Below are 27561 nucleotides of genomic sequence, written 5' to 3' on the forward strand. Positions count from 1 at the left end.
TCCTTCCTTCCTTCCTTCCTTCCTTCCTTCCTTCCTTCCTTCCTTCCTTCCTTCCAGAAGAGAAAAGGGTTGATTTCAGAAATGCCTTTCTGACAGGTTTGGTTCTGATACGTTAGATGATTTTGGGTTCAGGCTAGGTACAATATCCAAGTAGCATATGAAAGACTAATGGTTATGTGGGATGCTTTTGTTGGAAAAAAGTAGGATAATTGTGGGAGATGTGATAGGAAGAAATAACAAGTGCACAGTGCTAGCACTAGTGGCAGTACAGCTTTTGGCCATAGAGTATTGACACTCCTGCTAAAGAGTTTTAAGCAAATTCAAAACATTGGCTAGAACTGTTGAAAGTTGTATTGGATTTAGCAGAATGCTTGTTAAATTGAGTTCATTTTATAACAATTTGAATCAAGTCTTTGATGGTACTGTCTGTTCAATATGCTAATCCATGTTACTTCCAGTTGAGTTAAAGTACAAAATTATTAGATCAGCGTAGACTTCATCTCTGTTCAAGAGATGCTTCATGTCTACAAATCTTATACAACTGTGAAAGTGTGTCTTAATCCTGATTTTGAGGTTAATACCTCATTATAGCTACACTACAAAATAATCTATAGCTGAACACAATATTTGTTTTATTTCATGTATTTATTAAAGCATGTTTAACGTTGTTGATCCTTGAAGATATTGGGACAGTCTATAAATAATATTAAAATATTGTACAATGCAATAAAAACAGGAGACACACATAATTAGACCAGTTAGTCTGACATCAACCCCTGGAAAAATTCTGGAGCAAATTATCAAAAAAATCAGTCTGCAAGCACCTCAAAGAAAATGCAATGATAGATAAAAGCCAGCATGGATTTATCAAGAATAAATCCTGTCAAACAAATGTAAATTCGTTTTTGATGGGTAACCTCCCAAATGGACAGTGGAAATACTGTGGACATAATCTACCTCAACTTTTGCAAAGTTTTTCACATAGTACCCCATAACATCCTTATAAGCAAACTAGCAAAAGGTGGACTAGATAGAAAAACTATTAGGTGTATCCAAAATTGACTGCTCAATTGGACACAAAGAGTGCTAACCAATGACACTTTTCCAAACTGGAGAAAGGTAACTAGTAGGGTGCTGTGGGTTCAGTCCTAAGCCCAATGCTTTACAACATATTTACTAAAGATTTTAGATGGTGAAGTATAAGGAACGATAATCAGATTTCCAGATGATAAAAAAAAAACTTGGTGGAACCATAGTGAACACTGCGGAAGACATAATGAAGATCCAGTGTGATCTTCATAAGCTTGAACACTGGGCTGAAAGCAACAAAATGAGATTGAGTAGGGACAAATGCCAAGTCTGCCACCTAGAAAAAATAAACCAAAGTTATCAATACAAGATGGGGAATATGTGTCTCAACAGAACTAAAAAAGGAAAAAGACCTTGGCGTTATTTGTCCACAATGAACTAGCAATGCAACGCAGCTTCAAAAAGTGCAAATGCTATTTTGGGATGCATTAATAGAAGTAGTGCTTCCAAATCACAAGAAGTGATAGTTCCCCTAACCTTCCCACTAGTTAGGCCTGCTCTGGAATCCTGTGTCCAGTTCTGGATGCCAAGAAAGAAGCAGAAAAACTAGAAGGGGTCCAGGGAAGGGAAACCAAAATGATCCAGGATTTGAAAATATTGCCCTATGAGGAGAGACTGAGAGAACTGGGTATGTTTAGCCTTTATTTTTCATTTTTACAAAAATCAAAAGTAGATAATTTAACAAGTAACAATAATTAAATATGCACATAAAACCAATAGCAATTCACAAATGAAAGAAAATCAAAACAAAATCAAAAATAAAAACAAAATCAAACCAAAAAGTGACTGTGAAGTTATTTTACTTCACTTGAGAAGCCTTGAGAAGAAAAGACTCAGAATGGACATGATTTCTCTCTACAAGTACTCCAAAGGCTGTCACAAAGAGGAAGATCAAGAACTATTTTCACTGATCCCAGAGTGTAGGGCACCGAATAATCAAGTCAAGTTGTGATGACCCAGATTCAGACTAGATATCAGGAAAGATTTCCTCACTGCCAGAGCAATGTGACAGTGCAACCAGTTGCCTAGAGAGGTCATGGGCTCTCTGCTAGAGACATTCAAAAAGAAACTGGACAGTCATCTGAGTAGGATGGTGTAAACTGGTGACCTGCAACAGCAGGGGTTGGACTGATGGCCTTCTTGGCCCCTTCCAACTCCACTATTTCATGCTTCTATGATCATCACTACTGCTTTCATTAATGCAATTAGATTGGGTCAAGGAATTTTTTTTACATCACAGTTCACTAAAACAGCACCTTGAAGGCTAATATATCTGTTATAGCATTCTTTAGTTGACTTCCTCAGATGCACTGAGAATTATGTTGAATTTCAAGTATATAGATATGTACTCAAATCATGTTTGTTCATGTACAAACCAAGTTCAGTTTGTATAAGGAAATTGTTAAGTATATTCAGTTGGCTTGATAACTGAGTAAGAGAATGTCATGTCTACAGGCCAGTTACTGATCATGGTTCTTTAAACGTAAACATAGCATAATTGCTTGTGTCAAAATATTATCCCACAATGCTTTGCTGGCATCTGTATTTGAGGTCTGGTATGTGCTCTGATGGAACATCATTTTTTGGAACTAAACATTACTATTAGTTAGTCTGTTTGTTAGCTTTTTATCCTGCCACATTAGCCATAAGGCTCCCTGTTTTTAGTAGTAGAGATTATTATAATACAGTACAATACAATAATATATAATTATAATATATTATCACTATAATATATAATACAGTAGATTCTTGGTTGACCAGAACTCAAGCAACCTGCAAAAAAATTGAAGAAATAATACTTTAAATAATAATTAAAATAAAATCAATTTCCAGCAGAATTGTAAGTTTGAACTTTATTTATTTGGGAGTAGAACCAGGGAAGACAAGCTGGTGCAATTCAGGTGTTTTGTACTACAATTCTCATAACTCTTGACTATCAGTCATGCAAGGCATGGCTAATAGTAGTTGTAATCCAGAACATCTGAGGGGTACCAGCTTGCCAGCTTCTGGAATAGGGAGACTTTCAGTTAGGCTGCCTGTCTGCATTGGTAAAGGAAACAGATTGGAGGAAGCCTGTTTTCCCCTCCATCCCTTCCATGGAGTTTAATTATGATATAATGGCAACTGTCTAGATAACATGGAGGGACTTCTGTCTTATTGAGGAACATGGAAATCCAGTAAAGCTCAGGCTCCAAATTAATCAAGTTCACTGAAGGAGGAGGAAAAGGGAAAAGAAGAGAAAGGTGCTACTGTGTTTGATAAATGAAATGCTGGGCTATCTAAAGTGATGGTGAGCAGTCTGACATATCAAACATATTTATGAGGTGAATCATGGTGAATGCAGCATTTCATGGACCCTTAGAACGATCAGAGAATTATAAAAATAGAGGCAGGTGTTCCATGTTTTATGTTACCTAAGCAGAAAGGTTATGAGGGATGGCTGAGTGGCTAACTACCCCAGGTCAGGAAGAAGGCGAGATGAAGCATGGATGCAACCAGTCCTTTCCTACCAGGCTACTTTGTGATTTTACATGAAGCTTCATATTAGATGATTTGGAGGGTTTTCTGAAATTGTGTTTTATTTTTCTGGTCATTTGTATTGGTGCCTTAAAGTAACAGACCTTCTTGATTCAGATCTGTATTGTTCGCACCATGAAAAGGGTGAAAAAAAATCATGATTCTGCATGATTGAATTAAAAACCATGTTGCTTTTCTGGATTGATTACCTGATAATAATCTAACTCTATAGTCTTTTTAAATAAACCCTAAAAATGAAATATAAAATAGATTTATTTTGGGACGCAGCATTAGATGTTGAGTTTTAACTCAGCTTTTCCTCTAGCAGTCACTGAAGTTTTAATTCTAAAATGTGTAATAGTAGAAGAAATATTCTGTACAGTGTATAGAAGCTGTCAAGTAACAATGTTTGTTTATATGTCTTCACATGTTTCCAATATAAAACCTAACTATAAAAAAACATTTTTTTTTTTTAGATGACAGTGCCTCTGCCGCAAGCAGCATGGAGGTGACAGACCGCATTGCTTCACTGGAGCAGCGTGTCCAGATGCAGGAAGATGACATTCAGCTGCTCAAGTCAGCTTTGGCAGATGTAGTTAGGCGCTTAAATATTACTGAGGAGCAACAGGCCATGCAGAACAAGAAAGGACCTACCAAAGGTATTTATTTCAAACGCTCCCAATTAAATCCTCCTGTTCTTGTTAAGCTTGAGCAAATGTTGCACTAACTTGAGCCCTGTGCAGTTACTCTCTTTTGAGTAAGCTCCACACACAAGGAGGAGCTATGAGGGCAAGCACAGTCACACCATCCCCTTTCTGTGCTGTTCTCTTATCTGTTACTCGTGGTGAAAAGATTCTTCCATCTGTGTAGACCCTCCATGGTATTTCAGAATCCTGATTCTGCATTTGTTGTCCTCCATATGTAGAGGAAGAAATCCAGGGAAGGTATGGTACGGAGTTCGTGCTCCTGTCCCCACTGACCCTCTTTTTCTATAGAGTGCCAGCAGGGGGCTATTAAGACACTGTATATGTAGAATTCTGACAACATTTTGTGGTCTGATTGGCTCTCCTTAGCAGACATTGCTGTTTGACTTGAAAATGTTTAGTCTGAACTGAAGTGTAGACTGAAAAATGTTTAGTCTGAACTGAAGCTGGCTGGATTTTTTAAAAAATGTATAGGATCAACCTATATATTACATAACGTATAAAAGATGTTTAATCAACATATGTGGAAAGACCGTGTGTTTCTTGCTCCTGCTCCACTGAATGCTGATCTGTCTGTCTTTTCATATCAGAAAGATGTCTGTCTGCCTGTTTGTCTTTTCTATCATATCAAGAAGACAAGAAATGAATTGCTTGGCTTGCTGATAAACCAGAATGTACCCCGGGCTAGTAAGCATTTTCTGGATGGATCAGATGTAGGATTGTCACACAGCCAAAGAAAACTTTTCAAATTGAATTATATTCAAAAAAATATTTCTAAGATTCTAGCCTTTTTACAGCATATTATTTGATTAGTTAATTCTTGGCTACCTGAAAATTTGCCCCGTGGTTAGATTAAGCAATTTAAGACAAAGCTTTTCTTAAAGGTTTGTTTTTGTAGCAAAAATTTTATAGCCATATCTGTTTAATGCATGAAGTTAAATATCTCTATGTTACAATACAGGAGCAAAAGAATTATTTTTTTCCCAGCATAGAAATGAATAAATATGTCAATGATGGTTTCTCTCAGTTTTGGATTTTTTAAAGCTTAAGTTTGATTCTCCTGAATTGAGATTTTTCATGTTTGTAAATGTTTCAAATGTTTTGTACCCACATTTTTTACTAGAAAATTCCATTGCAAAACTTAGAAAAATGTGAATTTTGAGTATTGGTTCAAATGTATGAAATTAGGTAAATTTGCATTTTACAGTGTTGGAGGATAATCTGCTAGGGTTGGATCCCCAAACCCCTGGGAGACCATCTGTCCCAACACCCTGGGACTTACTCCTCACCAAATCTTTCTGCCTGATTTTTTTTCTGAAATCAAATGCTTTCCTCTCCCCGTCCCTGCACCCTGGTTTACAAATGGGGGTGTCCTTAGGAAATGGGATCCTTTAAAGAAAAACACACAGACACTTAAGAACATATATCAAGTGTTGCATTTTGCTTTGTCCTGGAGACCTCCATCCCAGATCTTCCCTGTATGAAGCATCAACCCTGCCAAATGAATTGCTTCCCAAATCTGTTGTAGAATAGCTGCTGATTTTTTTCATAATTGATTGCTTCAGTAAAATACTGAAAAAAAATCGTTACTTGTGCTTTTGAATCTTTTTCTTCAATCCTTTCAGTGTGTGATCAAAGGAACAGATAAGTCAAGAATGAGACTTAATGTGTAAAACAAGTTCACTGGCCTGTGAATGAAAGATGCTTTAGTATTCTACAGTATTCTTTTAAATTCCTTATGTTCCAGCCTTACAATTACTGATTCTAGAACTCTTTTCATCCTTTTACATATGAGAGTACTGCTACTTGTACTCAGTGATTTGAAAGAGATATTTTCAGCCAATTTCTTTCTATTTCTAGAAAAATAGTTGTATATTCCATTGAAGAGTACATATTCCAGTGGTGGCCATGGGTGCTTCAATTTGTCATGGATTAAATAACCCACAATGAATGCAGGCTTAAAGGCTTGTGTGCTGTTTAATCTATGACAAGTTGCAGCACCCATGAGCACCACAGGAATATGTCTTTCTTCAAGAGTTCTAGTGATGTGTAAACCTGATAAACAAGGTTTAAATAACCTTTGCATAATCTTAAAACAGAGTTTTACTCAAGGATTATTTAACCTTTACATAACTCATACTTTCTGGGTTCACACATTGCAACAACCTTCAAGTGAGGATTCCATATGCAAAATGGTGGCCCTGCACATTCATAGAAACATAGAAAACAGAGCAAGTCAGAAGGGGCCTCCCGGGCCATCTAGTCTGACCTCCGGCACCAGCCAGCTCCGCTCACGACATGCCCACCATGTGGACGTCCAGCCTACCCTTGAACACCCTCACTGATGGGGCCTCAACGATCTCTCGTGGAAGCCCATTCCACACCCTCGGGGTCCTGACTGACAGGAAGTGCTTCCTGGCATCCAAACGGAACCTTGGCTCCCTGAGCTTTGCTCCGTTGGAGCACGTTCTGCCTTCCTCTGCAGGGGAGAACAGGTCTCTACCCATCTCCATGTGACATCCCCTCACATACCTGTATGTTGCCAACATATCCCCTCGGAGTCTCCTCTTCTCCAGGCTGAAGAGACCCAGTTCCCTCAGTCTCACCTCATACGGCATCCCCTGCAAACCGGCCACCAACCATTCCATGGTTATTCAATGCATAGTGTGTGTTGTGTCCTGCAAGCAGTCCTAGAGAGATTTAAGTTAACTCTGACTAACTTGCTTCATGTTTTGAAAGGGTATAGCTCTAATACTTAAATTAGGACCATTCTAAGAAAAGATTTTGGATCCATTCACAACATAGCCAAACCATAGCTTGGTCAAGTAGCTCAAACATGGTACACACTGTTCATCCCTTATTTGCCAGTTCAGTCTTTCACTTTCTTGTCTAAGCAAACCATAGTTTGCCATGCCATCTGAATCATGCAAACAATGAGTTTTGCAAATCAACCAGCTAAATTAGAATTGGAACTTGCAGCTTAAAACAATGGAACACACAAGTCCATGTCAGGGCTTCAGTGATTTGGTCATTGGTGAGATCTGACACTTTCCTGAAGTGAGAAAGTAAAAGTTAAAATCACTGTGTACTAATGTGCCAGTTTGTAGTCAATTGTATCTTAATTTGTGACATTTTAAAGAAATATTATTGCATACCCAGTTTTTTTCCAACAAATGTCACTTAGTTTTTGGTTAATGACTATCCTTTAATGAGTAAGAAGCTCCCATGGAAACAAAGGTTGCTCACAGATGCTAGAATCAGTTTCCATTTGCTCCTGGTAAAGCTGCGTGAAGGTGAACATTACTCAATCTGTGTTGCACACAAACAACTCTATAGACTGGAAACAGTTTGAATGGGACAGTCTTCTGTTCATAGAAATTTATGGAGAATATTACTTAGGGAGCAATCCTATGAATGTTTAGTCACAAAATCCCCTACAGTTACCAACTTTATCCAGCCAACACAGCTCCTTCCGCGCTGGCTGCAAATGGGCAAGAATGATTCAACCGTGGATCCCCAGCTGCAAGGTTGGAGCACTTTTCCAGTATCAGATCTGGGAATTCCAAGAATCCTGTGGCCCTCTAGGTGCTGTCCTTTTAAAAACTCATTTTTATGATGAAATTCAAAACTGAAATGCCCATGGAAAACAAAAGTGGGGAGGATCAAAATAAAATATTCCATCTCATTTTGATGGATTTTGGATATATTGTTCAGTTCATTTTTCTGCACATTTTGGTACAATAACTATTTGTGCTGCAATTTAGATAGGTTATTTTGAATCTGATGTAGAATAATGGCATAATATGGATTTGCTGGTTTATATTTTATACTTTCCTGTTTTTTGTGAAATAATGGCAGCAGCTCCAGGCTAGCTTTTATTTTCTATAGAATAAAACAAAGTGGGAAAACTGCCTCAGCTTTAGGGATGAATTCTGTTTCTGATAGGTTTGCAGGGGGTGCGGGGGTTGCATTCCATTAGTTGAGTTAAAGGCCAAAGAACCAAAGCAAAGGGGCAGGGCCGTATTACCAAAATTACCAGCATTTTGCTAAAAAGTTTTTTAAAACCTAAGAGAGCTGTTCCAGGCTTTTAGAATGGAAAAATAACAGTGCAGAAGCTGGAAAACCACCAGGTGATCTGTGGTCAGAGGATAGGGACCATGGCCCTCCAAGTTGCTCCGGAGGGCTGGATTTGGTTTGCAAGCCTCAAGTTCGCCAACTTGGGGTTAAAGGTTAGCGTTGGCAGTTGGTGTGAGCTTTGGTGGACTCTGGGAGATGGTGGAGGACAGGAAGGCCTGGAGGAGTGTTGTCCATGGGGTCGCGATGGGACGGACACGACTTCGCGACTAACAACAACAAACGTTCTTGCCTATGAGGTCTTCTGTTATTGACAAAGAAGAGACTGTGGGTTGCAGAAATAATATCTTAGCATAGGGCCAGCATAGACTGTAAAGTAATTATCTCCCACCTGCATCTCAGATGATTTAAGATCCTCAAATTTCCGTTTTCTCATACAGATATTTAGGATAAGTCATTAGTTCATTTGAATGTATTTTTTACCTTGCTTGATACTACTTACATAGTTCCAGTCAGGAAATGCTGCTCACCACTTAAACATTGCAAATTTCCAGGATTGTCATGGAGTGATAAGGGCAGAGATAGTTTAATAAAGAGTAGAGATTCACTGAATTCTAACAAGTGCAATGCTGGCTTCATACTTTTCTCTGTTGTCAGAGCAACCAGGCACCTGTATGGCATGAAAATAAGGATCCATTAAAGTTCTGTATTTTGGCTGCTCCGTTACATTTTGCACCTCTTTGAAGATTGTATTTTTCTGAATTAAAATGAAACCATCTTTTTATACATAACAAAATGTGGAATATGAACCTGTGATAAACTGGGGAACAGGAAACCTAATCTTAACTGGTGATTCTATTTTTTATTTTTATTTATTTATTCATTGATTTTGGTAATGTGGTTTGTGTTTGTATCTAACATTGTTCATTATTCATTTGAATTATTCATGGTTACTTGGAATGATATTCATGTTAAAGTTCTTTTGTGGATTTTTTCCTAATGTGCTTTGAAGGGTCTGGGTAAGTATATGGAACTCCAAATGGATTGGTGGCCCTATACAATATTTGCTACAAAAACAACCCTTTCTTTTTAGCCCAGAGATCTTTATGTTCATCAATGTCCACTTCTTCCTTTATCTATTTGGGCTCAGGATTACAATCTGCATATTATGCTTAGGTGGTTTTTGTTTCTTCTGTTTTATTTAATGGTTAGGAGCCAAAAGTTTCCTTTTTTCACAGAGATGGACTACCCATTTTAATGGAGTATCTATACTTCTGGATTGAAGTGGTATCCTTAGCTTTCCCAACCAGTTTCATTTGTTTAGGTGCCCAGTGATAAGCATGAGAATATTTTTTTGTACCACATACCAATCTTAATAAAAATTTACTGTGCAAGGAAACTGTCTTTGCTTCTGATCCTGGAGTACCAAACATTTAGAAGAAATAAGAAAGGCTGCCATATTATAAGAAGGAAATCATTCTTTAGAATAGTTGGCTAATAAGAATGGTACAGCAGAACATCTTTTCTGAATGTACATTCAGATAAATGCTGTGTAATTTCTAAACATCCAAGCCATGTTTTACAAAGTTTCTAATGATTTTTGAATGTTTATAAACAAAAATAATTACTCTCTCTAAAACTGAGATGAATCTGCTTGGAGAAAACTGGAAAAGCTATTGTTTTCTTATTAATGGCTGTTCAGTGTTTCTGTTGAAGGAGGCATATTGCTGTCCCTACATATTGCTGCCAGACCCTTTGCTTTAAAGGAAGCCTCTTCACTGCTTCATGATAAACTATTGGGCAATATGCTACTCCCCACTTTCCCAGCATACAGAAGCAGGGAGCAATACCAGATGTTAGGGCCCAGAGAGAACAGCTTCACCAAATGTTTCATAGTGAGGGATGCGATGGCCTTTCTTTGAAGTGAGCATTCCCTCAACAGTGCAGCACATCCTACTAGTCTCTAATGAAGAATCACTTGACATCCTGCTTTCTTTATAAAGTATGTAGGGTTGCTCTTTACTGTTATCTAGAAAGGAGTTTCTAACTTTACTGACTTGTGTTGATGGTTTAAGATTGATGTAATCCCTTATTTGTCACAGTATAATGAAGATGAAGACACACATAAGTTTGCATACTGTATCTTGTTATCTGACATTATCCATGTGTTCATAATTGTCACTCCTAATTTTATCTTGTGTTTGTTTTACAGTAAGACACATAGGGCCAGCACTGCCTTCAAAGACTGCTGTTAATAATGGAACTGTTCTACCAAAGAAACCCAGTGGCTCTCTGCCTTCCCCATCAGGAACCAGGAAAGAAATTGTATTGCCAACAGCGAAAAGGTATTAAATATCTATCTGTCTTGTACATATGTATGTATATTGCCTGTCTTCAGCTTCTAAAACAACTCCTCTGAGCATTTCTTTCTGGGTGATACTTTCAAGATAAATTTCTAGATAATTAAACCAAATTACAATTGGAAACCTTGTAGAAATATCTTCAACTTCATTCATGCTAGATTAATTAATCAGGATTAATGTTGTTGCAAGAAATTCTAAAGGAGAGCATAATTAGGCTGTTATTTTCTTGCCTGTGTAATTTGAGGTTAAGCACAGGAAATGTCTACTTAGGGATTTTGTAATCTGTTCTGAAAATGAGTGCCTTTGTTTCTCTAGCAAACCAACAGAAGTAACAAAGATGCTCAAAAGGTATTATAACTGCTTCATATAGCCCCTTCAGTTGTTTTTATTATCAAAATATATATATAGGAAAAAGATTCCTGTTCTTCCATTACTGTAACTTTGTGATGTTGGCTTATTTTCAACCATGACATGCAATCAATAAAGCTCCCACCTACCCAGTAAAATAAATTCCCTACCCTTCTTTCTTTCCTTCCCAGTGTTGCCATGTGTAAGAGTACTTTTTAAGAACTTTCTTTTTATTTGGTTGAATCTTCTATTTTTAACAGATTATGCTATATTTGTCTCTTTCTTTGTGTACTACTCAAGTTCTAGCTTGCTCTCAGATGAGGCTTTTGTGATGCAATCACACTGCCTCTTCACACTGCCTTTTACCTTGAGGGGGGATTCATTTTTAGCCTTCTATGATTTCCCACCACTTCTTCCATCATTTTTCTTGCAACAGATAATGCATCAAGGAAAAAAGAGACAGCATTGGTAGCATTAGGAGCCCTCCATCTGAAGCAGTCCTAGACCTACCTCTGATGTAATTCAGCACAGCCAGAACACACTTAGCTTGTGCACTGATGGGATGCACTGAAAAAGCCAGCTGAACCTTGGTTCTCATCAAATATTTGAATAATCTTAGTGGCTAACATTGGTCATCCTAGCTTATGTCTTCAAAGGTAGGACCTGTTAGGAGTGAGTCTTTCAATAATTCAGGGAGATTGTTCTTATCATAGGTTTGGTATTTCTCTTATTTATTATTGATCACATTAAGAAAAAAACCCTCAAAGGGTGTTTAAAATTTTAGTTTTATTACTGAAGTCATGGGTCAGCCTTTATTCAAAATATTTTCTTTTGTGTAGAGTAGTATAGGAAATAATCTGCAGAACATGTTATATGTATTTACATTCATAAACAACTTTTTTCATTTCTTAAATTGAAAGAGTGAAAGGTAGCAATTTTCACCTGGCTCTGACCTTCAGAGCATGAGGAGATTCCAAAGCTGTAAATGATGACTTCAGATACAATGCAAACTGGAAGTATAATTTTTCCCTAAAATCTCTTTCAAGTGAAACTTCAGGGATGGTTTTACTGGGAGTCCTGCAGTGAGCGGGAGGTTGGAACTGATGGCCCTCTGGCCCCTTCCAACTCTACTATTCTGTGATTCCTGCATTACAAGTTTAGCCGTGATCTCAAGAGCCAGGGTTCACTGCAAATCCCTACAGTCTGTGAGCATAGTAAGGTATGGATCTAATCCTATGCATGTTTAGAAAGAAGTCTTACAGCTACCAGCACAGGTGACTAGGGAATGCTGGGAAGTCTATGGCTCCTTTCTTGCTCCCTAAATGAAGGTAGCCATTGTGCATATTACAAATCATGTCATGAGTAAATGCACTGTTAATTTGTGATTTCAGACGTGAGCCCCAGAGTGAAGGTAGCACACCTGCTTGCAGAGTCACCTGCAACAGTTGTTTTGTTGTTTGGAGATTTACAGTGTACTCAGTATTTGCTGTCATGGATGGACTGTAACTCCATGAAAGAGTGCGTATTTTGGGTCAGTGCCCAGAACCTCTGGGTAGGACAGGGAAAGAGCTGGTATTTCATATCTCAGTAATTCATTTGATCTAAAGAGTAAGGAGTTGGGATGCATCGGCTGGGCATTATTAACACTCTCAGTGCTCAGTGACTTGGTTCTAGGCAAGTGTACTTAACCTTGGCTTTAACTACAACAGTGATTTCATCAGGCACCTGGAAATGTATCTGATAATAAACACTTGCCACATTAAAAATACCTTTAAAATACCTCTTGACATGTTCCCAGATTTTATGTGAATAACCAGTTGCAGTTCATATTCACAGGTATTTGAATAATATTTTTTAGGAAATACTTTGGTCAAGAAATTGAATGTCTAATTTGCTTTGTGTTTAATTACTCTTGGAGCAAGTATGCAACAAAACATCATTAATTCTGTTTAGTTCACTGAAGTTCCACTCACACATCCCATTTCAGGTTTCAGGGATCCTGGCGGTAGGACAGACAAGCATGCTGCTGCTCCCCCAACCCACCCACTGTATGCAGTGAGCAGGGGTGTGTATAACCATCCAGGTTTAGCTCTCAGACAAACATGCACACCAACAGTATGATCCTGTTCCACTGAGGAGTGTATGTGTCTGAATGCTGTACCCCTAGTGGTTCACCCTTTTTTGCGTGATATTGCACCAGCTGGACATGACTGCTACATAGTTAGGTGTGTGAATGTGCGCATGCTGTAGAGAACCTGAACTACCTGTTATTGAAACAGCGTGAACTGCCAGGTATGAACTGTGCTCAATATATAGATCTTCCCAAAGTCAGAAAATTTTCCCTGGCTTGTGGGATGTTGCTGTTTTTAGCTACTATGTTGCTCCTTGGTGTTACAAATTTTTTAAAAAGGCTCATGCTCTTGCACATGGTTACTCCCCTTTTATTTAGTTGATCTGTATTCTGTTAAAATAACCAGAGTATTGGTTTTCTTTCTTGTCTAAACTACTGTGAAGATAATTTTGAATGTCTGGCATTCCAAATAATTATATGCCATCATTCATTATTTGTGTGTCTTTCTGTGTGTATAACTTGCACTCTTGTTGTCTTTTTTCCTCTTGCTGCTCTAGTATTGAGTTTCCTGCCTGCCCTCTATTGATTACTGCTGCTTGTTTTCATCCTTTTTTTCACTTTAAAACCAAAAGATATTGAGCTATCTGCATACAGTGGAGCTACATGTTAAAGTGCTTTGCAAACTTTTTGTAAAGCCCTCTGCATCTTTTGTTCAAGGTGCCTTTAGCATTAGTTAGCTTGAACTTTCAAGAAACCTCTTAAATGATATGGTTTCTTAATCCTGTGTCATGTAATCTGCTGATTGCATGAAATGTATGTCTTGTATTGTAATGCTTTTATAAATGTTCTTTGTTCTTACATTCTTATTTTACTGCATTCACTTTTATTCTGCTTTGTTTATGCACTTCTCATTCATGGATTAAGCAGGTCTGTGAGTCTTCTCAATGCATGCAAACTGAAAAAAACTTCTCTAAGGTGAGGGATTCTTATTAGTATCATAATATGTCATATCTGTCTGTCTCCTATACTACATGATGAGAGTAGCATCTTGCATCCATAGTAGTATGTAACTGCATTAATAAATAGAAGCTTAAGTAGTTGCAAGAACCCCCACCCCAAATTGTAAGAAGTATTAATTTGATTTCCTGTTTCTGTACTAATTTCTTAGTGAGATTCACTGCTAATCCAAATGCCTTTACATGTATGTGTTTTAAATATTTTTAGCCTAAATATTTGTCATGAAACCTTATCTGTTTTGGGGTATAGAATTTTTGCTGGTTTTCATGCAAGACTTAGATGCAAAACATTACTCATATGGTCCAGTGGAAGCCCCCCCCCCCCCCGCCAAGTCTTTGTGCTATTGCAAAAGGACCCAACTCAGGGATGTTTTCTGTCCAAATAAGCAAAGGTCCATCCAGTTTCCCCATATATACAGCCTTACTTAGGACATTGGGGTTAATGTATACCCAAGAGAATTTTATTACAATCCAGAAAAGGTTCCAAATTATTTTTTAAGCTGCTTGCTGTTTTCATATGAGTTTAAGGGGAAAGTGCCTCTATTAAGCAGTGAATGAGAGGAACCCAGTGTGTCTATAAACTTGAAACAAATAATTGCATGATAATCCAAAAAACCATTTTGACCATTAGACATTTTGCTGTTTAGTTTAGGCTCATTAACAGTTGGAAGCATAGGTCTGTATGCATATGCATATATTTTTACATGATGTACCACTTATTAGTATGGTATCAGGAGTTCACAGATTATGTTATACTTGAGCAGCAAAAATTATTTCTACAAGCCAGCAAGTTTATAGTAAATGTGCCTCCGAACACATGTGGAATCCCTTTCCTTTCCATCCAACAAGTGGATGGATCCATCCAATTCTGCACCTTCCACAGAATTAAAGGAAAGGCATAAAAGCATTGTTCCCTATAAGCTTAAATCCCATAGTTCTCCTTTGTTGGGCGGGGACCATTAGCCCCACTTCCCTGGTAAGCCCTACCAATCCTTATAACATCTAGTTTCAAAATCAGGGTAAAAAGACCAGAAGACACAGACTTTCTCTATCTTCCAAAGAAATTCACTACAGATTTTCCTTCCTTCCTTCTCACTACCCAGTATTTGTTGCTTCTTACACCTTTGAGAAGAGAAAAGGAAGGAATTAAAAGGGAGTTTTGAAACTCACCACTCATTCAATTTTCAAAGCAAGCCTTTCTTGCTCTTTAAAAAAAAATTCTGCGATTGGAATGAAATGCCTAAGGAATTTGCTGACTGGGGGAAGCATTTGGAAAGGGTTCTTTCTCTGGGTGAGAGGTGATCCCTGAACACCAAAGCTAACAGAACTTCAAAGTTTCTTCTGCTGTTGTAGAATTCAGTAGTGGGAGGACAGTGCTGCGGGAAAGGATACAACGGTTTGGCTTAGTGAATGGGGATGGAAAGCAGTGAACTGAGCACCATGGAAGAGAAATTGAAAATGGCATTGCAGTGTGCCTGCCTCCCTCAGGCCAACAACCATGTCTGCAGTATATTCAGAAAGGAAAGAGACGGTTGTGAGGAAAGGAGAAACTCTTGCAGATGCCATGCAGTGTCCTCACGCAGCGTCCATTTCTAACAGGCTGTGGCCACAAATTTCAACACCTCCGTTAGGAAAATAATGATATTCATGCCAAATTCTGCCAGGGAAAACGCCTTATGGATGCTTGCTACAGTTTTATTTTTCAGATCAACCCAATGGATGTTTATGCGTCCCTAACAATGACTCAGACTAGAACATGATCCTAAATTTTCTGTCACATACTGCAATTCTGTTTCCTCATTAATTTCACTTTTTACTAGCAGCTAGAGGTTATGTATCCTGAAGCACTTCTTTAAATCCATCCAAAGGTTGGATTAGCAAATTCAACCCAAGATAGATTACTGCTTCAGGATTGTACTTTGAAGAGCTTGATGTGTGGGTTCAGAATAATGCATTATGTGCATAAATAGATATTCTTCCTTTTCTGATAGCACTGTCAAAAGAACCAACTCAGCTGAACGAGTGTCTCCTGGGGGTCGAAGGGAAAGCTACGGAGATTCCAAAGGCAGTCGCAATCGTGCAGGATCTACAAGCAGTTCATCTAGTGGTAAAAAGAACAGTGAAAGGTATGGAAAGCACCATGCTACATTTTTGACCCTTACTCCTAAAGCTGGCCACAACTTTGTTGTGCTACCATTACTAAAATAATATTGATTTCTATGCACATAGCACCAGACAGACTGCTCCAAGCAAAAAGACAGATCTCAGCCCTGCAAACTACATTTTATCAGTGGGTGAAGACAACAAAAGGGGTGGAGTAAGTGAAGAAAGTAGCAGAGAGTAAAATGGAATGCAGGGAGCAATTGAGATGGAAAATTAATTGCAGCTGTAATATTTATTTATTTTTCGATTTATATCCTGCCTTTTTCCTCAAAGGGCTCAAGGCAGCTTACATCATTATTCTCCTCCATCTTACCCCCACAACAACAACCCTGTGAGGTAGGTTGGGCTGAGAGTCTGTGACTGGCACAAAGTCACCCAGTTGACTCCATGGCCGAGCGGGGACTAGAACCCAGATCGTCTGAGTCCCAGTCCCATGCTCTTAACCACTACGCCACACTGGCTCTCAACAATAACAATCATTCAGATTGGGGATGATCAAATGAGCCTCTATAATATTCAGGTTTAATATTGCCGGACTGTTTCAGACTAAGTAACTTGCAGAATAAGTCCTCATTTAGGGGAACCTCCAATTATAGCTACCTAGGCAGCAGACCTATGTGGGCATAAGGTCTTTTAAACTCAGTGGTTAACATGCATAGCATAGAATTTGGATATTACATTTCAGTGGGAATAAAGAGTAATTCAAGTGTTTCAGGAAATGGTGAGTTTTAAGGAGGGTTTTGGCAGATGAGAGAAAGGTGGCACTGTGTAATTGTTCAGAAAGAAATGTGTCTGGAATGCAGGAACCAGGATAAGGTGCAAGGAGTAATTTCAGAAACAGGAGATTTCTGGATAGCTGACAGTGGTATAGTTGTACCAGTGATCTTTCCAGGCATGGATATAAAGTGAAATAAGGGCAGAAAGATTCCTGTCATAAAGCAGCAAGAAATTGAAATGATTCCTGATGAAAGTGAAAGAAGCACAAAAGCAAAACTGGCTGAACTCTGACAAAACAAGATCAAGACTACAGAAGAATTACACATAACTTTAAGGTCAACAATGAAGAAATTGGAATTTCGATAGTTTTTACATACCTTGACCCAGTCGTCAAGTCAAAGGAAGACTGCAGTCAAGAAATTAAAAGAAGACTGAGATTTAGAATAGATCATCAAGTGTAAGGACATTTCATTTGGAGACCAAGGCCAAGATAATCCACACTATTGTATTTCCAGTTATTGTGTATAGGTCTGAGAGCTGGACAGTGAAGAAAGCTGATTGAAAGAAAATTGATGTGTTTGAAATGCAGTGCTGGGGGAGAACGTTGTGAACATCCTGGTCTGACAAGAAGATAAACTAGTGGGTCCTAGCTCAAACCAAACCTGGAAACAAACATTATTCAACTGAAGCTGTCATGCTTTGGGTACATTGTGAGAAAGCAAGACACGCTGATGAAGGCAATCATGCTAATTGAAGGCAAAAGAAAAGGAAGACCAAATATAGATGGATCAATTCTGTAAAGGAAGCGACAGTCCTGAAGTTACAAAATACGAGCAGGGCTATGATGCACAGGACAACCATCATTCATATGGTTGCCGTAAGTCAGAGATGGCTTGTCAATATGTAGCAACAACACGGCAGAAAGATAGAGTTCTCATGAGGCCACAGAGAATGTTAATACTAAGGGCAAGAAGTTTGTAATGGTGCCAAAGTGGATGGAAATCCTGTACTGGGGTTGAGGAGAAGCATCGCATGGTCTCAGTGAGGAGAAACATGAATGATTTTCCCAGCATTGTTTTGGATAAAAGAGAAATGCCTGTGACTGAAGACCAGAGAAGACAGCAGTAGTCCAGGCAGGAGAATGCAGGAGCATGAGGGAGAGTTTTAGCTGAAAGGATGGTGAAGAACAGTCAGATTTTACAGTTTTGTATAGGAACAAACTGCATGATTAGATAGCACTGTGAACAAGAGAAACAAATGAGTGGGGGAATAAAAATTAAATTTAATTAAAAATTGAATAACTGCTGATCAGTTATGGAGGGTGGTTAAAGGAAGGTGGGTTGGAAGGAAAGATGAGCAGCTTTGTCATGTTAAAAATTTTATTATTATTTTCACAGCAAGCCCAAGGAACCAATGTTCAGTGCAGGTAATTGTTTTGCTTTCTCTATTGCCCAGTAAAGATTTTATTTGTGTGATAATGCAACTTTTTTCTAAGCATGCATATGAGTGTTTGAAAGCAGATGATGATTCAGCAGAGCTGATACGAGTTTGGGCCCAAAATTATGCCCCTAGTCCACATTACAGTGAGTAACAAATGATAATAAACTGTTTACATTTGTCGAAATAATCCAGTGTAAGAAGCTTCTATAAGGTTTGAGATTTAGGTCTGATTAAGACATTTATTTGTCATGCCAAAAGAATGAATGACCTAACAGTCCCTGGTGTAGTTCTACTTGAAATTGAGTTGTATTTGGACAAGGCCACCAAGGTCCACCCTTAAGGGTCTCTGAGTTCCTTGCAGGAAATGTCTATGTAAATATAAACCTAAAAGCTCCAGCTTTTCCTAGGCTGGTCCTCCTCCTCCTCCTCCTCCTCCTCTTACAAATCATTCACCCCAGGTGCCCATACCCATCCATGGACAATGTGTGCACATGCTGGAAAAAAACAGCTCTGCAGCTGTATTTATAGTTTCTGACTCCCCACCATCATGATGAATGTGCATACAAGAAAATAAAAAACTATTGAACTTAGAATTTATTAGCATTATGTACAAAGTCAGACTGCAGTCAGTTGTTATTACTCTGTGCACCAGCATCAGTACTGATTTCTTTCATGTGAAATTCTGAGTGGATCCATGTAATTCAAATCCAATGGTTATTTTTAGTTTTTGTACAATTGGCAGTCATGGGCCACCTATCTCAGTGGTAATGGCATCAGGTTAGTTTGACAGTCGACTCAATAATACATAGGTTAGAACTGTGACTTTACAGGAGTCTTCTAAAGCTTCGTGTTTAAAGATTCCAAATAACCCAGTACACAAGTGCTTCTGTATCTTTAATAGTTACCATGCATTAAAGGGTCATATAAAGCCTGAAGGGGCTGGATCTTGGGGAGATCAATTCCCAGTATTCCTGATCATTGACCATGCTGTCTGGGGAGTTAAAATCTGAAACTTTTAGAGGTGCCTTATGCAAGGAAGAGAGAGGGGGAGAGAGATTGGGATGTGTTCATGTCCAGCTCAGCCATGCTGTCTCAACAGGGAAAAAGATGTTAGTCCAGTGGCTCAGCATGTGTTCTGCATGCAGAAGGTCCCAGATCCAGTAAGGGTCCTGCTGAAACCCTAGGGAGATGCTCTCAGTCAGCATAGACAGTGCCAAGGTAGATGAAACAGCAGTCTGACTTGGTATAAGATAGTTTCTTCTGTTTAAATGCTAAAATTAGTTTTCATTGCTAAGCATGAATTGGACCAGAGGAGACAAGCTACTTAGGACTTTCCATTTTTTTTGTTTTCAGATCATAGTCTTCAGTCCCAAAATCATTCTTAATCATGCCAATCATTCCACTTAATTTAGCAGGTTTACTCAGTCATCCCCTAAACAAAGGTCACCATATATTTTCTTCTTTTTTATGAACTGATTGTTTTCATTAAGTGTAAGGAATTCAATATTTTTTGTTAACACATTTGCCCAAATTTTCTGTTTCTTCCTTTGCAAATACATTTGATACAGTAGCTCAGTCCTGTGTTTGCAGGAACATTTCTAAGGTGAGGAGTGGAGTGCTTAACTTGTCCAACTGGCCAGTAATTCCTCTCTCTAAATTCTGTCCAGCAATTTTAAATCCCTCCCCACTCCAGACTAGCTCCCAGTCAAGAGGTCAGCCTAGTGGGGCAGCAGAAATGGTGACTAGGTTCACACTACATGCTAAGCCACTGTGGCTTTTGAGCCACAGTGGCTAGCTTCACACATTATCCAAACCTTGGAATGCTTTGGTCGGAGGGGTTTATAAGTCATCTTGATAAACTATGGCTTGTTGTAAGGTTTGTTTGCTCCACAGTGGCTTTATGTGTTGTCCAAACCTGGCTTTCTCTGCGGTGGCGCCCCACTTATGGAATGCGCTCCCCAGAGAGGTCTGCCTGGTGCTGTCGTTATTTGTTTTTCAGTGCCAGGCCAAGACCTTTTTATTTAAACGATATTTTAATAAGTGTTGATTTTATTTATTGGTTTTAAATTATTGCCAGGATGTTTCCAGATTTTATTTGCATTGGTATGGATATTTATATGTTGGAAGCCGTCCCGAGGCTTATATGAATGAGACGGCATACAAAAATTCCAAATAAACAAACAAACAAACATCCACTGGAGGAAAAATTTTGCTTCTTCGCCAAAGCAGTTCTTGGTGTGCACAAGTAGCACTTGGGGTGGCTGTCATCAGCTTCTCTGCCAGTTTGCATTGTCCGCTCAGGCAGTGCTTAGGGAGATAGTGTGAGGTGGTTCTGTTGATGCCTGCTGCACACAACTCCCTCAAGCTCTGAATGGGACCTGGAGAGGCAGCACGCAGCAAGCACACTCTCACTGGCTGGCAGGAAGGCCTCACCAACTAGAATGAAGGTGGTCCTCTTCCTGCTTGTCATTGCTGTGGTTGTTAGGTGAATGCAAGCAGGAAGGGGGCCACCTTCACTCCCACTGCTGAAGACTCCTCACTAACCAGGGTGTGGGGAGGTGCTGGCTCTGCTTGGCCTTTCTTAGAGGAAGCCCAGTAGAATGCTAGTCGTCATGTCTTTGCCACATCAAATTAGTTGCCTTTCGGTACAGAAGATCCTGCATTCTGCTTGAATTCCTCTAGAAGGAGCCCAACATAACATGGCTTGCAAGCAACCCATCCCTGCTGGGATTGTCCCCTATCTGCCTTCTGACAGCAGTGATGGGACCACCATGGCCAGTCCCCTCATAAGTAGGCTCAAGCAGTGAGAGTTCCCCTGTTCCCACCTCTCTGGCTCAGTTCTGTTGGAAGCAGCAGGAAGGGGAGGAAACCTTGGTGCTCTCACAGTGTCCTTTGGGGTACTTGGAAGGAGTACCATGGGGTGGCAGGAGAAGGCTCTCTACTTCTGATGCACCTTGTGGTCCTTTGGGTGCATCTAGGTAGGGTGGCTTACATGTCATGCAACTTTCTATGCAGTGTGTCTTAGTCATGTGCAAACCCTCCCAGCATGCGAGAAACCTGGACTAACACTACCTGACAAACCATATTTTATGAGTGGTCAACAGATGAGGAATTGGGAACAAGGAGCGTTATCCAAGTTGATATTAACATTAGTATAAATCACAGTGCGTTATTTTAAGCAACTTTCCGAGCAAAACCAGTAGTGTGAGTTGGTGTAAGAGATTTTCAGGGTAGTCTCCAATTAACACTGTTAGCATTATTTAGCACTAGTTTTGACATACTGCCCATGGTTTGAAATTGGATTCCAAACCACAGTTTTGTAGCAAAGCATTCTCAGTGTAACAAAAAAGTGCGGGGAGTAACTTGGAACATCTATTTTTTCTCCTAAATCGTTGTTTGGAACACATCCTTGGATTTTCATGGACAAGAGAGGAAGAGGGAAGCTGCATGAATCATGATTAGGGGTTGAAATTATGATTTGCACAAACTTTTGCATGTGGATGAGCCTAGGATCGTCTGGCTCATACTGCTTGTGTGAACGAAACATTGTTACCTGAATGGCGTATAAAAGAATACAAGTGGGGAATCCATAGAGCAGGGATTTAGGTGAGCCTGACTGTTCTTGAATGCATCTTTATCTAGCACTTCTATCTCTGTCTCTGTAAACCACAAGGGAAGCGTCGTGTGACACATTGCAAAGGTAGGTAGGACTTGCTTTTGAAACCTAATAGCTCTCTAAGCAAGCCTATTAACAGGGCCAAAGGAGTTGCTCTCTATAAAAGCAGCGTATCCCTGTGCTGCAAAACCAATACTAAACACATTCAGCTTCTCCTGAACAACGTTCTTGCAGTGCATTTGTGGCTTTCTAAGCCTTGTAGAATTTTACAGTAATACATTTTCACCTACGTATGTTCTTTGTTGGCCTGGTCAAATAAATGGGCGAGAGAGGACCCAAATGTTAAGAGAGCTATATGGCAACACATGAGTGTTTCGCTGTGTGTTCATAGTTGCTTGGCAATTTGGCTGAGAAGCTTTGTGATAGCAGCTGTCCCACCTAGCGTGTTCAGATAGCATCCTAATGTGTGCCACAAGAAGCATTTTGTTCTAGAATGGCATTGCAGTGCTTGTTCACTTCCCGAATTGTCCGTGGTAGATAATAAACTTAACCTGAGTTGCCAACAAGCAAATTGCAGTGACTAACAGATTTTTCAATGTTTTTAATGCATGATGTTACTTTCAAATTAGGGTTGGTGAAAACCTTGTGGGGAGTTTGTGTTAATCGTTAATGGAGTTGTAATCTATGCACACTTGATCTTATTTTTTAATTGCTTGTGAGGAATAAACAGATTTGGATTGCATCTTCTCAGTTTTGTATATGACTAATTTCTTAATCATAGGCTGTTCTTGTGGAGCAAATTGTTAAGTGAGCCACATGTAACGTAAATCTTGCAGTCTCTTTTCGAAGTAACTGGAGATGCTGTTAATTTTAATGCTAATGGCATCCAATACTATCTGTTCTATGCTGTTTGCAAGCTGTTACTATAGTATTATAAGAATACTGCAGATGTATTAACTAGGGTTGCTTTAACAATTGCTTTGTTGTCTTATATCCAGTATCTTCATCTTCTGAAATCAATATATCTCCCTTCAGTCTGTTGCCATTGGTTATTCTTTCTGTGTCTTTGAATATCTGTGCAGCTTTTTTTCTTTGATATTGAAAGTGATACAGAGCATGTTTAGAACAGCCTGTTTGAGCAAACAAAGAACATTTACTAATCTACTTCTCATGCCTGTTGTCAAAGGGTGGCCTGGACTGCAGGTCTGGCAAGATGTTTGTTCCAAAAGGATTAGGTTGGTTAAGGTTAATTTTGGGTTCACCAGAATAGAGTTTACATAGCTTAGAACCTTGATCATAAATGCTTGTATCAGACTAACTCCTTGAAGTTCTGGACTATACAGTTATGTTATAATGTGTTGTGATCTTTTGGTACAGTAATTGCTACTTTTCCCATAATCCTATATTTGCTTGCATGGTAAGTTTTGGGAAAGGAACAAACTCTGACACATTTTCCAAAAGCAACCATCTCTCACGTATTTCAGTGCAAAGTGTTTCAGTGCAATTACTGGAAGATTATGGAAGGCAAATTCTAGAAAAACAATACAATGCTAACAATAAGTCTTAAAGTCCAGTTGTCAAATTACATGGGTTCCTGTGCAGATGCAGTACTACTCATGGTTAAGAGATAAGACATATTGTCCGTATCCCTTTTCCCCATTTCCAGAGCTAATTCCCCTCTTCTTCCCTGATTGGCTTTGATTGTAATTTAGGGCAGAGGTGGACAACACAAGTTGCGGGGGCGGGGGGATCACACTTTTGTTGCTTAAATAAAATGGTGTGACTGCAAAAAGGGATTAATTTTGTTCCTTGTTTGAAGGAAAAGAATAACTTTTGCTGCTGAAATTTGGCACTCTGGCAGCATGGCGACAAAACAAAGGCCAGTTTTAAGGAAGGATTGCCTATTCTTGTTACTTCACCAAACTTTGGCAGCAGGTTCAGCGACAAAGGCAGAATTATGACTCCTGGTGGGAGGGAAAAATCAGTCCCCAGGCCCCTGGAAGTTCCTCACACCTCTTTTGGGACCCGTCTACACCAATGCTAAGCATGGTTAATGCTATTCAGACAGTTTCTTAACCAGGCTTAAAGGTTCACTTCAGACCTTAGGTGTAAATCCTGTTTAAGGAAGGAAGCCTGATGAGCAGTAACGATAGTTAACATTGGTATAGAAATAACATTTAACATTGATAAATGCCTACAAGCAAATAGGGGGGATTTGTATCCAAGAACGGCAGGAAATCCATAAATTCACAGCTTGTTTCCTTTTTCCTAACTCTATTTAGGAGATTGACAACATGATATCAACACTGGACCTTAATTGCCCCATAGTTCATGATTTGACTATTGTAACCTGTATGGTTCTAGAGCTTTCAATATGTGCTACATATTGAAGGACAGTTAAGAAGAAAAATATGCTTTCTTCCTTAATAAAGAGCTAGAAGTGTAGCCACCTGTAACTGTTCATACAGCTCCAGTATTGACAAGTGTCCCTCTATTTATTATATACTTTTTTCAAAACAAAAAATAAAGTACTGAGTACTTTAGTAAATTTTATGCTTTTACACTATCCCTAACAACACGTATTAAGTGTAATTTACATCTTTACACTATGATGCAACTGTAAAGCCTGTAGTTATGGATTTGCTACTGTTGCAGCTACTCAGAGGTTAAACTTTGATTATCTTTCCAGGCAAAACTGTTGGTTGCCTAAAAACAATCACTGCAACAACTTTTAGGTTTTTATCAAATTACAAGTATATAACATAGTATTATTGTTCAGTGAATGTTGCTTAAAACTGACCTGTAAATTTTGTCATTTCATCCATTAAAGTAAAAAGCCATTTACAAGTTAAACTGTGGCATTTATTTAATGGCATCTGAAAATTCTTAGCAGTATTTTAGTAGACCTAAAATTCTCTCACCAATTTTTACAATGTTACTTCTGCCCTTCCGTTTTCTTTATGCCCATGGTTATTTCATCTAGTAACTCTTCTGATGTCATTGACTCCAAAACTTCCCGATTCGGATGAAAACAAGGTTGGATCCCTTGATCTGCTGATGGAGCAGCAGGAGACTGCAAGTTCTGAATCTCGTAAAGCTACACCAGCTGTTTGCAAGAAACCTCCTTTGGCTTTGCCATTTCCTAAAAGTCCTAGTCAGACAATCATGCCATTTCCTAGGTCACCTAGTTTTTTAAGCCCTATGAAGTCCCCAAGTCAGTACTTTCAGATCTGTTACTAAATTAATGTTGCTTTATCTAGATACATTGCTTTTAACACCACCAGCTAGAGTATTTTTGGTGTTAAGCATGTTTATTTAATGTCAGCCACGCTCTGATCTGTAATTCTTTTGTATGTTTTCTTTCCTCTGTGTTGTCATTTGTTTCTGTTTTAAAATCTAGCCACTTTTGCATGTACATCAGCACATTTTACTGACTGTCTTCGTTGTGTCTCCAGTGTCTCTCTAACAGTATATACCAAGTATAAAGTTTAGCTTACACTAAAATGCAGCAAATGTTGACAATTGTAGATATCCAGATATGTAAATATTCAAAATAAATAAAAGAATTTTAAGTGGCATTTCTGTGTTAATTGTAATCTTTGGGGTTTCTTCCATAGTTGAGTACAAAAGAAATCTGTATTTTTCCAGAAAAATATGCCAGTGCATAGAATTCATCATCTGATTACAAAGTTACTGGGATTGTAAGGAGAGGCATAAAACAGAAGAGATTTCATGTGTATGATTGATTATGTCAAGCTTTGGGTACTGGGTGAGGAAAAAACAATTCTCCCCAATATAATCTAGAGATACAGTTAGGTGCAATATTGGCTTGGGAAAGAATTGTGGAACATATGACTGATACTTTTTGTGTGTAATTCTTTATATTTCTGACCTTTTCATAGAGGAAGGATATGTTAAAATGTTTCTGCGTGGACGTCCTGTTACCATGTTCATGCCCAAAGATCAAGTGGAATCTTACAATTTGGAAGCAAAGGCAGAACTACCCACCAAAAGGCTTAAACTGGAATGGGTGTATCCTTTTTTTGAATGATGTTGTGTTAAGCCAGTAGCTGTTCATCTCTTGTATTCTTTTTAAAATAAGTATATTTGCACTTACAGTTTCTCCAGTGAAACTATCAAAAGAGTACTAGTGATGTAAAATGTCTGCTCCACATCTTTATACCACTAAGCAGCTCCAGGAAGGTTTCAATTTGAATGTAGCCTGAAGGTTTATGTTTAAAACAAGTTAATTATCAGATGATTATATTAGGCACATTACAGAAAAGTAGGGCACTATGGTTACTAATTATAATGTACTTAAGCAGGTTTGCTCTTCTACTGACATATAAAATGGTATTTATAGTACCTCTGTACAATTTAAAAAACCTACAAAAATTAGGAAAAAAGTATCATGTTTTCCAGTATAGTTCATTTAGATCAGAGACAGGAAACGCAAGACTTGGCTTTTTATGACCCCTACTTGCCTCACTGGCACAGTGTTTGGAGTAAAGATCCTTTTCAATGAAAGGTTTGTCACTGATGGTTTGGTGCTAGCAGCAAAATGGGGCTCTTTCAAAACCGAATAGCCCCTTTTTGTTTCCCTGTAAGGCTGAAATTCAACAGCAAACCACCTGCTGTCCTGTCACTGGATTTCAGTGGTGGCCAGGCAAGTGGGGGATACGGGTGCAGCCTGGACTGTTGTCTAGTGCAACATCTTGACTCTAGGAAATTGCCTAGCCTGATGTAGATATTTTAGATGTAGCCATTGTTTTCGTCATATTTTAATAAGAAAGCAAGACTGTCCTGGATCCCCTCTTTCTGCAGTGTAGTATGCCTGGAACTATATTTTGGATTCTGTTCTTCTGTGCACCAGTCAGGTTTAGCCAGTCTGTTCTGGAGGAAGTCAAGTCCAAAGTACAATGCAATATCATTTTATATATCTATATAGTGCATTGCATCTTGGCATGGTTCTCCCTCAAGTTTCCTGAGCTAAGTACCAGATAGCAATGTGTCAGGGGGAAGAAAGGCAGGATGGTTGCCAGACTCAGTGTCACAGCCAGAACATGAGCTTTCCAGCTGCTGTGTAGAAGTGCCACAGCTTGGCAAGGAGCAACTGGACCGTTTAAGCAATGCAGCCATTAAATGGGCGTGTTGAATTTGCCAGTTGAGATCTAAGGCTGTCAGCCTCTGACATCACAGGGTATAAGGAATTCCCCAGTCATGAAGAACAGTGGTGTATCCTTCTCCCACAGAGTTGCGGAATGTGGTTTAGATCAGAGCCTATAGTATGCGTCTGGATATTTCTAAATACTATGTTTAATGAAATATCATTTTAAAGAGATCAAGATTTCATATTCAAGAGCTTTCATGTGCATTCTTTTTAATTTATATGTAGTTGTATGTGGGAGTGTGTGCAAGCCTGGAACAGACTCCTTTTTTTTTT

At 38.8% G+C, this 27561-nt stretch overlaps 1 protein-coding gene across 9 annotated transcripts in view; it reads left to right on the plus strand.

The window, feature by feature from the left end:
• Window positions 1-27561, plus strand: part of EML1 (EMAP like 1) — a 164662-nt gene that overhangs the window by 94538 nt on the left and 42563 nt on the right. For 3 of the 9 annotated variants that reach the window (XM_044435704.1, XM_044435700.1, XM_044435701.1), the window contains exons 2-8: window positions 4083-4265; window positions 10597-10729; window positions 16174-16308; window positions 18460-18488; window positions 22176-22202; window positions 25102-25209; window positions 26021-26150. In XM_044435704.1, coding sequence (XP_044291639.1) covers window positions 4083-4265; window positions 10597-10729; window positions 16174-16308; window positions 18460-18488; window positions 22176-22202; window positions 25102-25209; window positions 26021-26150 — 745 coding nt within the window. Of the gene's footprint in view, window positions 1-4082; window positions 4266-10596; window positions 10730-16173; window positions 16309-18459; window positions 18489-21957; window positions 22109-22144; window positions 22203-25101; window positions 25210-26020; window positions 26151-27561 lie in introns of those variants that run through there. The other 6 variants (XM_044435708.1, XM_044435705.1, XM_044435707.1 and 3 more) reach the window with 5 other exon arrangements.

This window comes from Varanus komodoensis, unplaced genomic scaffold (genome assembly GCF_004798865.1).
Source record: "Varanus komodoensis strain SLA01 unplaced genomic scaffold, ASM479886v1 scaffold3, whole genome shotgun sequence".
Lineage (NCBI taxonomy): Eukaryota > Metazoa > Chordata > Lepidosauria > Squamata > Varanidae > Varanus > Varanus komodoensis.